Source organism: Cebidichthys violaceus, unplaced genomic scaffold, assembly GCF_023349555.1.
Source record: "Cebidichthys violaceus isolate CVI_PGR_0920_01 unplaced genomic scaffold, fCebVio1.0.p SCAF_1, whole genome shotgun sequence".
NCBI lineage: Eukaryota > Metazoa > Chordata > Actinopteri > Perciformes > Stichaeidae > Cebidichthys > Cebidichthys violaceus.
This window is the reverse complement of record NW_027176262.1, coordinates 10615048-10626472: the sequence shown is the minus strand read 5'-3', so window position 1 is coordinate 10626472 and position 11425 is coordinate 10615048. Positions and strand designations below refer to the sequence as shown.

Sequence of the window (11425 nt, the reverse complement as noted above, 5' to 3'; positions counted from 1 at the left end):
GACGCAGGGAGCCAGTCGTGGCTGAGACTCGCTGTGACATGGACTTGCCGAGGAGTGTCGTCTGCGGTCTGCGTCGCCTCCGTCTCCGTTATTCTCGCTCTGCTGCTCAGATTGGTCGACTGGGATGCAGGCAGCAGCGGCAGCAACGGAAATAGCAGCGGCTCCGGCTCTTGTCTTCATTTCGCGGCGGGCTGCGCGGTGGATCTGCTGTTGACTGCGTGCTACTGCGTATCCCCTGTTTTTACACTTGTATGTGCCTTCTTCTGGGGCGGGCTGTATCTGATTCGCTGCGGGGTGCTCATCCGCACCGCGGTTTTTCTGTTAGCCGTGTGCCACTTGGGAGAAGCCGCGGCGCAGTTCCTCTTGCGCGGCGCCGAGGAGCAGCTGCTGTCCCACCCCGCAACCCTGGTAGTCCTTGGCTGCCTGGGCAGCGGGGCTCTGCTGGTCGTCCGGCTGCGTCAGGGAGTGTCCATCATCGTCTTCATTAGCGTCATCAGGGCAGTCTCTCTTGTCTCTCTGGGCAGATTCCGGGCCAGCTGGAGACCCTACCTGGCCTACCTGCTGGGACTGCTGGGGGTTTTGCTTGCGAGGTATGCTGACCGGCTCCTGCCGGCCCCAGGGACCAGCGGGACGGGGTGCTGTGGCTCTGTGACCGGGGCGAAGGAGGAGGACATCCCTGTCTTCAAAAGGAGACGGAGGTCCAGCTCCATATCGGCCTCGGAAATGATGGCTCACAGTCAGGGCAACAGCAAGTCCCACCGCAGGACTTCGCTGCCTTGCATTCCGCGGGACCAGGTAATTTGTCTAGCTTCGGACGTCTGAACCAGAGAATGACGGTTTTGTTATTGATTTGCTTATGAGCTTTCAGCTGCTGCAAACCTTTTTGGTTTCTTTCGCTGATGGCATGTGTGACACTTTACGCGCGTTTCCTTCATGACAACGGGCAAGCCGGGATAACACAGATCGTAATAACACACTTGATTATTATTATACTAATGACTTGTGTGCTTCATAGACCCACATCTACACTTTCCAAGTACCATTAATAGCTTAGTGTTTTTGTGAGTTACGCCTGCTTACACTGCCGTTACCCTTTCTCTGACACTGCTGCTAATTTGGTCATCGCTGTGCTGTGTTTGTGCCGCTGATAATCAAATGCATGGTGCAGATTGCTTGCCAAGTCACTGTGTGCCTGTGAGAGCACATGTGTGTGCGTGTGTGTGCGCGCACATAGGTGTGAGGTCACATGCAAATATTTTGAAAGCCTCTGTTTATCCTGAGTGCTGGCTAGTGGTGTGGTGCATGTGTTTCCAAACACATGATGGAGCCAAATTTGATTCAAGTGTGTCCTCACAAGAAAGGAAATAAAAAAGACAGAATAGCAGTTACATTGTATTGGCTACTCTGATGTGTTAGATAAAATGAAACCTAAGAATCCCTGTAGTTGATCCTGGAGGTACCTGTACTTTTTGTGAGTAGAGAATGCAGCGATGAGGGAAGATGTTGTGACCCATTACAACAATTCTGTTGGATGAACAAAAAGCCATGAATGAGCTTGATGTGCTCTGCCCTGAATACTTTTTCGATGCGCTTACTTGGAGCTTGAAGCACACTCTGCTCACATTCAAAAATAACACTGATTTCAGCTTCTGAACATACAAACTGTGTTGGTTTAGCTTTCATTGAAAAACTTTGTATTTTTGGCATGTAAGTGAGACACTGTTTTGGATAATTCGATGAATCAGCATGTCAACATCTAGCTTGTGTTCTGATTTTGAAATGTACTTCTGACTGTGATTGACTCCTGCATTGTGGACTGGTACACTGTTACACTGATACATATATATATATATATATATATATATATATATATATATATATATATATATATATATATATATATATATATACAGAAAGTTGAATGTTCACTAGAAAGTGGGACCCAATATAAATCACTTTTCAGATGTGACATGCTCTGCAGGATTAAACTTACATTCACATCAAATCTTATAGTCACTGAAGAACAGTACGACATATAACCATGCTAAAAGTGAGCTTGGAAAAAAAAGCTGTCATGATAGAAGGAAACTTAAGGCTGTAAATGCATTACTTAAACAGACAAAAGAAGGCCAACAATAATTATCTGTTAGGCCTGATAAGTGGTCTGTGATTTCTGTGTTTTCTAGCTTACATTGAAGCATTTTTCCCCAACAGACCAAAGCACCTTATATGTAGGCATGTCACTCGTTCACTCGCTCACATTTGCGTATCATGAAAACATATCAAATCATATTTTGATATAATATTATTAATGGCCGGGTGTTGACCTCCCGCTGAAACAAGTGATGCTTCCACTGATCATCCTTTTACACCCATGAATGCCTCCTCCACTGAAGGTTACTCTCCTGCGGTCTTTGCCCCTGAATGTGCTCTTGCCCTCTAGTGACAAAATGAGATAAACACCAAGAGATTTGTGCGGATTGAACAAGGAGTTGCCAATGTTTTTGCCACATGGGAAATCGAGACAGTGATCCATACATGTATGTGCAGTGGGGAATTCAGAGAGATAATTCTAAGTGGGTGAGCTTTGGTCATACTCACCCATGTATGCCTTAGCTGTAGAAGCAGCATAATCCTAACTGATGACACTGGTCTTTTCCCTCTCTTGGCAGCGTTGCACTGATCTCATTTGCAGATTTTGAGACTAGAGGAGGAAAGAAAGTGTGACTGAGGGAAAAAAAAGCTTAATAGCAGTAATTAAATGGTTCATTAGCCCTCTTTAATGGTTTCTGATGTAGCTGACAGGGTAAATGTTCAGAGGTATAGATGGTGGGTTACTCTGTTTGCTATGTGTTAGCCTTAGCATTTTATAGGTACTTTTACAGCTTCCATGCTATTTTCAATTCAGATTTTCAATCAGACTTTTGTTATGTTAATTGTCTTTAAAAAAATGTCTTTCCTCATGCTTTTATTAATCAAAATATATACTGATAAATAAAAATGGTCACTGTGCAGTTTAGCAATAGTCATAGATTTTTATTTTTATGAAAAAGCCTGAAATTAGTATTGGACCTTTATCTTAGCTTGTACTAGTCTGTATGTGTAGTCTGTGTAAGTGATGGTGAGTCATTAATCCCCCTGATCCAGAATCATACATGCTGTCCCATCAAACAAATTTCATTCTCTCATTTAGCTAGCGCTGATCCCACATCAGCTGTCTGGCTTTGGATGCTTGGTTGTTCATTGCTAATTGGTATCCAGGGAACGCTGAGTTAGTGGACTATCTGGACTATTAGAACAGCTCCATTACCCGTTCTACCCTATCATGTCTGAAACAGGACTGATGACAAATTGAACTTTGAAACTTGAAATACCTCAAAGTTGACAGTGTGTCCTCCAGTAGCCTGTCCTCACTGTGTAATCTGTGGGACCAGTGAGAGGAACATTGAGATTGATGTAAGGCACAAAGAGAGAACACAAACAACTGGATTGCACCTTGGGTTTCAAAGTAGTGAAAAAATTTTCCAAAAATGGTGCCATTTTCTAATTTGTTGATTCATTGAACTTCATTTTTGTCTCAAGTGTAGTTGACCATATACAGACTTTTGCAGTTTATATAATACAAAAAATACCTAAAAAGATGTGCCAATATCCAAAAACAGAGGAGGATTCCAGTTTCTGCCCTGTTGATAAATGGGAATTCAATGTCAATCTTTCCTTTTAGCTCTATTATGGTCTTTTACTTTCCGAGAGATTTTACTTTGTTCACCATTTAGTTGCTAACGTTTGTCCTGCTGCTGTGTGGTACTGGGAAATCAATATACAGCTTGTTGTCAAAGCTTGTGTGTTAAAAAAATAGTTGTCTGCTGCAGCTGTGAACATTTAACTTGAAAAGAAAGTATAAAGAAAAGTCACCGTTGACCTCAAAAGTTTACATGATGGAATGAAAATGTGCACCATGTACATTACTTTTTGCTAAATGGTGAATGAGTGAACAAGGGAGTGATTTCGAACACAGCGCCAGTCTGCATATCAAACCACCCCATATGGGACCGTGACCCAATTATAAGAAAGTAAAACATACCTCCATAATGATTTAATAATATATATTACATCTTGTGATTTATCCTACTACTACAGCATATTGTCAAACTGAAATTAATGTTCCTTTGCATGAACACACTCATAAACTTATTTCTTTGTGGTTGTGGACCTCAAATTTTGTCATTCGGTTGTTGTGTTACAGAACAGACATCTAACAAACTAGTCAAATCAGTCACATTTGCTTTCTCTAAACCGCTCCTTTCCTTCTTTCACAAAGTCTCTCTCTGACACAAACGCACACAGTTTGTAGGTACAGTTTATCTGTACTGTAGATAATGAAGCTCTCCAGAGTGCAGTTGTACCTGAGAGAAGCGGGGGTTTTCATCAAGCGTTGGTTGTGCAGTATTTATGAAGCAGGCTGGTGCAGCCTGCCAAGCCAGAGGCAAGACAGGCACTCTGCTGAACTAGTAGCAGGAATATAGCGTCCGCTATGTTGCTGTACTTCTGTGTTTTTTAGTTGAGACAGATTTATTGTTTTGGTGTTGGATCGCTATGCAGAGCAAAATATATTATATAAATGTAATGATAGGTGTCTATACTATCAAAATGATGCCACGTGTGAGTCTTAATATTTTAGGAGTTTGACATGAATTTTACTCCACGGTGATCTTTCAGGGCTGGCACCAGACAGAGGCCTTGCGTTTTGGCCGAAGTTGTTTGTCTTTTAGCCAGGGTCTCAGTGGAATGGGGATTTTGTGGGAGGGGGGGAAAGGCCTCTGATAGTGGTTTTTGGGTCACCTGCAATTGAAAGGCGCTCGCTGTATACAAGATAACGATAGCTATAAATAGAATGTCTAAAAAAAGACGCAATGTTTTCCAAGTGTTTTCTTTTTTTCTTGCGGTTTCTTTTCCTCTCTGTTACACAGTCACAATAGTTTATTACAGAAATTTGAACGATCAGTCACGTTGTTTCATCCAAGGCCATAAAAGATGACAAAGTTTCTGTATGATAAGTTGCACTACAACTGGAAACATGTTAAAGTACAATGTCTTAGCAAAGTGAAACAAATTAATTCATTTATAAAACTTTGTTCATTTAAATTTGGAGGTCAGACCTTTGGAGGCCACGTTGCATAACATATTCATCACCTCATCATCATATACACTGTGTGTGAGAGAAGAGGATGGGGGGGGGGCAGATTTTAAAGTAGAGACATGTGCTCAGAGATCTATTTGAGGGAAGGCCCATATTCTCTCATTGACGCAAATACATTTCCAGGGAGACACGCAACCTGTTCTGGTTGCCGGAGCAATCTGACTTTGTGTAACATTGAGGCTTATTATACCTTTTAATGAGATAATGGAGAATATTTTTTTATGTCAATGAAAACACAACACATGGGTTTAAACAACCCATTTCACTAGAGAGATTATTTGTATTGGACTTTTATTTTCATGAGATTGTTACAAGTGTGAATGCATATTCAAACAACACAAGACATTACCCATCTTTCACATTAAGTATACAGTACACACCCTTCTATAGATGGCTCTTTTGAAAAGTTATGATACTTTCATCCAAAATACATGCACATTAGTTATAGATAAAACTCCTGGTATTCATTTCTCAGTAAAAAAGACAGATGAATGCTAATTCAATCAGGGGGCCAAAAGTGCAAGTGCATAATCCAATTAAATACCAAGTGTTTACTCTTGATTGTTTATTGCTAAGGGAATGAAAGAGTAGTGTTAAGCAGAGATAAGGGGGGAAAGAATTGGAGCGAGATGTGCAGAATTCAGGCTTGGTTAAGGAAAAACATGGTTTGTATTTAGTAGCCAGGTCTGTGTTGCCGGAGATGTAGCTGTGGCCTTCTTCAATGGATAATTTCATTAAAAAAAAACACAGAGGAAAAACTGGAAAGGTAGACAGAAGGACAGCCACTGAAGACAGTGGAACAGAGATGGAAAGATGGGTTATAAAAAAATAAGTGATTGAAGGAAAAGAACACACTGGCATTAGCACAGGCTGCATCCAGCCCCAAGCAGCAGTCAAATAGATGTGTGTGTGTGTGTGTGTGTGTGTGTGTGTGTGTGAGAGAGGAGAAGGAGGGGGGGGTGGACAAACTAGCTTGAGGGGACCTAATGAGCTACTGCGTGAGAGAGGAGCAGGGAGGGAGGGAGAGGAGGGGAAAGAGAGTGTTGAAAGATTTGCTGAGGGGGGTGAGGGAAGGAGGGGGAGTGAGAGGAGGTTTGCTGCCAAGCGCAGCAGAAGTGTTGATGGTAAAAGGACAACTATCTGGTCCCTGTGACCAACCTCTCTTCTGCCGTTTCTAAACACACCGTCGCCCCGAGCTCGAACACAGACTCACAGACAACACTGTTAACGCAAGTTTATGTTGATCGCATGTGGTTTTGTGCAACAGATATTGCATGTGTGAGTTTGTGTGTTTTGTCCCCACATGATGTGAATATGGCTCTATGCCATATGCTCCCACAGTGAGAGGAGAGGGCCGGGGAAAGAGAGCAAGAAAATTTGTGTGTATGTGTGTGAAAGAGAGAGTGGCCTCCACTGCTTGCTTCTGAAAGGCAGCAGCAAATGATTTTAACCTGGCCTGGCCACTACTGTATACACTTGCTCACAGACACACACAGACACACAGACACACACACACGCACCTACAAACACACACATGCAAACACACACATACAGTGGGTTCCCTGCTGGCTGTCGAGATGAGGTTTGGTGGCCCTTGGACAAGGATGGCCTTGTTACTTGATTCAATGGTGTGTTTTAGCTCCAAAATATGCTTGGTGAGAGGTGAGGGGGTTGGCCTGGGCAGGGGGCAGCATCGACGAGCAGAATCTAGATCTGTCCATACGTCCGTCTGCATGTCTGTCTACGTTTCTCTTGCACTACAGTAAACTCTCAGTCTGTAGGAGAGTTATAAACAGGTCTGCTCAGACTGTTTACTGTGAGTGCTTTACTTTTAATGACATTTGTCAGTTTGAGCTTTTAAGTAAATCAATTTCACACAACACAATTAGGAATTTCACATTTTTACCTATTTGTTTTTCTGTGGACAGTCTGGACACAGCACGGGCAGTTTGTGAACCGTAGAATCATAAAAGGCAAGATCTTTGAACAGTTTTTATACAGGAATGTTTGGCATTTACTCCTATGTGTTCTTTGACATGCCTTTGCTTTGCAGACTTAATGGTGACCCGCCCTAAAAGTTTTTTCAAATCTTAACAGATGTTGAAGATGTGACCCCACATATGATTTAATGATGGTGACATGTACTGATTTTCCTAAAGTGTTTGGACAGCTGCGTGTGCATTTTTGCGTCCTCCATTAGTTGACATCTACTGACCTACCTGGGAGATGCCAAATAGTACTACAGTGTTGCAGTGCTACTGACTGAGCTACCTAGCTTAAAGAATCATACTGGTTTTAGTTTATCTTTTTATAAGTATCAGCAAATCCCATGAAAACCAACACAGAATGTATCCTGTTAACAAGCAGCTTCGGGCTATAGGCCCCAGCGCCATTATCTTCCAAAACCCTATTAAAAACACATTAAAGAGCCATGCAGTTGCACTGGATGACTTGTTTTTGATGCATACTGATAATATAATTTAATCTCAGCTCATCTGTGTTACATGTATTTCCTCTTGTTAGCAGAATAAATTCATTGTATGTGTTTTGGTATTTTCATTGGATTTGTTGAAAATAATAAAAAGATAAAACAATGACAGCCTAAAAGCAATTCTAGCTGATCTTGGAGGAGAGGATATTACTTATTCAGTAATCTCGCACAGTGACACAATTTCAGAGGCCATTTGTAAGAATCCTCATTTAAATGTAGAACCAATTAAAAATTCTGCCTTTGGCCTTTATTATCCTCTGTTGTATGATGACAATTTCTTCAAACCTCTGTTTCTTTATAGATAAGTGAGATTATTTATTCACAACACTTTAGCACTCCCATCTAATTGAAAAACAACATTATTTAAGTCTCAGTTTCAGTAAAGTTTTGGCCACAAGTGAGTTCAACCTGTGACTCATAGTCAAAAAACCAGGATGACAGGAAAAAACATCTGAAGCCTGAATGGACTTGTGTTTTACAGCTCTACCACCAAGTGTGAAACTGGGTATGAGGGGTAAATGAGGTTACATGCACAGACAGTATATAAGAAGTCAATGCAGTCGTCATGACATCACCCATAGGTTTGTTGACTGCCGTTTTGAAGCTTATAGATTGGTGTTTTGGCAGTCGCCATCTTGGAATGCGGCCATCACCATCTTGGCTTTTTGCAACCAGTGAACGGAAGCGACCATATTTGGACTGCGCGGAGTGACGAAGAGACACCATATACGGCTTTGGTTATGGTAGCAACCTGTCAATCCCAAGGTAGCCCCACCCTAAAGCCTACCCTGCATTATGGTCTATTTTACTCTAAATGGGACCATCATTTACTCCTCATTACTGTATTGAAGAGGAACTGAAACTAGCGATTGAGATCTTGAACTCATGTTTACAATGTTTACTGAGGTAACATGACCCTAGCCGTCATCATTTACACTGAATCAAATGACTTGTGAAGGTATTTTTCGTATAGTAACACACTCACAGATAATTATGCAGTTCCCCTCATTTCTGCAGGTCTAATGAAAGTGATTGTTCCCAAAACATCTTTGCCAATGCTCTCATGTGATCAATGGTGAGACTGTGTTTAAAACTCCCTATTCAAGAAATTATGCCACATTTTAAGATGAGTTAATTTCTTTAAATAAGTTACCCTATTTTGTCTTGTGTTAGTCCTAAATAGAAAATGTGTGTAATTCTCCTATTGGCCATAGTATATATTTTATGTACTCCACTTAAAGCACCCTCTGTTGGCAAATTAAAGCTAAACCTCTTTCCTTTACTACATCCTATTTGGTGTGTATTCTGCACAGCACAAAGACATGTGCTGACAAAAACTACACACACACACACACACATACACACACACTGAGTCTGGCCTTCGCAAAGCTCCCAGATGTGCTGTGTCCTCGTAAAGCAGGACCTCTATTCAGATTGAGTTGAAGTGTCATTGTGGGTTAGATCACTGACCCAGTCAAGCGATGTCTCTGTCTCTTGCTCACACACACACACACACACACATACACGCATGCACCCAGGCACGCACGCACACAGCACATACTGTCAGCTGTCAGCCTCATATGTATGTTTGTCACAAATGTTACAATACAATCAGCAGCTCGGTTTTCTCAGCTCGCCTCCATAATACACAGCTTCCATGGAAAATCACGCATTCCCTCGGCCTTGCGCATACCTGCAATATAGAGAAGGCTCCCAAATGCAATTTTCTTTTTGGATGTATACAAATCACTGCTGCTTTCATCACAGCCTTTCAGCTTGGCATTCACTATATCTATGCATGGGCACTGCTCAAATACAGGTGTGTGTGTGTGTGTGTGTGTGTGTGTGTATGTGTGAGTGTGCGCGCGCTTCTTAGTGGTTTATGCTCGGTCAACAGTCTGCTGACAGTGTGTTTGCCTTGGACGCCTCCAGCCTGCCTGTAGATTACCCAATCAGATAATCAAGGGTATAATTGCATCACATGCATCTGGGAGTGTTTTTCCCTTCCATTATCCCTCATAATGCATGCATATACGTCACACACACACACACCCACACACACACACACACACACACACACACACACACACGCTGCAGACACAAATTGATGACGTACATACAGCATTTAATTGCCAGAGGTTGTCGTGTTGTGAGACGATAAGTCTATTTGTCGTCATCTGGACATACAAATGCAAGAGCTGCATCTTTACGTGCTGCACTGTTTCGACAGGAGAGTGTCACTAAGAGAGACTCTGGCATACCTGCTCCTTTGAAACTGGGCCCAAAGTTATTATAATGATGGGGAAGTGGACCGTGAAATGATGGATAACAGAATACAATGTTACTTTGCCTCTGATGTTTAAAATAACTCGCAACGGATATTTCAGTATATGAAATGGCCCTCTTTTCTAACGGGTGATGCGATGGACTCATTTAGTTGCGTTGTACCAATGAACAAGGTTTTAGCATTTCAACATTTGGTCCGCCACTGGAAGACATTTATTACTCACGCTATCACATGCATCATTGATTACCAACGCAATGGCATTTTGTGATGTAACGTAATTAAATTAGTAGGGTGTTTGTTTGATATAAGTTACATAAGTGTATTTCATAACTTATCATCAAAACACAGGATTGGAATCTCATTCCCAAATCCGGTCTTTTAATACTGTAACTAACACTGGGTATAGGCTAAGTACAATTGATAGATACATAGATACACATAAAACACTTGTTTGTGTCCTTGAATATTCCACACCACTGCAGTAGATATGCAGACATCACAGTCTCATCCAAAAGGGTGCCTTCATTGTCAAAGGGCAGATATGTCACTTAAAAGTTCTCGGTTCCAGATTGGAACTACGCTCCACCTGGATCTGGGTTGTTCTTATGAAATTCCAAATGAGTACATTGAGTATCAGACCTTTTCTTGTGCATTAGGTTGCTACAAAACCCCAAATGTACCTTATTCTGAGATGCAACTGATTTCGAAAACATCTGAAATTCTGAGCAAAGCTAAGCAGCTATTAGATAAGCCTACATCAGAAGTCCCTACGGTCTAAATTGGGATGCATCTGAACTCCTGTCTTAAAATTAAAAGGAATTGTTTTTCAGTTTTTAAGTCGACATGATGAAAAACTCTGATGAAACATTAATGAGGAGTCATCTTAAATTAGAAATGTGCATTTCCCAAGTCTGTAAATTAATTTCACTTCCCAAGTAGACTTTGTGTCAGAAGAATTGTACACATTTTAATATAATATAATATCCAGACCTTTATTTTCATTGTCTTATAGAGTTCAATATGCAATACTATTATTCATTAATGAAGTGGTTTTAATTTAGTCGCAAATCTATCATTCGTTCTTTATATCTGAGCCCCCTCCCCTTTGATAGACAATACACAAACCTCCCCTGACCTCACCTCAAAATGAGGTCGGGGGAGGTTTGTGTATTGTGTATTGAGTTGTTATATTTGAGTATGAACTTGCTTTAAGCAGTGAAGGGTATTGAAATAATGCATAAAATATAGTTAAGTATAAAAGTACTTTGATGCATTAATTCAAAGTCTCGAGCTGCAGAGCATAGTCAAAGGGGAAAGGCTTTAGCAACTAATGATGAAATAGAAAGCTGAGAAGACATGAAAATGACTGGACTGCAGGATTCATTTGGGTAATATTCTCCCTCAGGGCATTTTGCCTCAGGCCATAGGCATCTGTAGTAAAAAAAAA

At 41.3% G+C, this 11425-nt stretch overlaps 1 protein-coding gene across 3 annotated transcripts in view; it reads left to right on the top strand.

Moving 5' to 3' along the window:
- Nucleotides 1-204: 204 nt before the first annotated feature.
- The window catches only part of pde3a (phosphodiesterase 3A, cGMP-inhibited), a 48853-nt gene continuing 37632 nt past the window's right edge, over nt 205-11425 (top strand). For all 3 annotated transcript variants that reach the window (XM_068710098.1, XM_068710106.1, XM_068710089.1), the window contains exon 1: nt 205-795. In XM_068710098.1, the coding sequence (XP_068566199.1) occupies nt 724-795 (72 nt within the window). In that variant the 5' untranslated portion in view covers nt 205-723. The remainder of the gene's footprint in view (nt 796-11425) is intronic.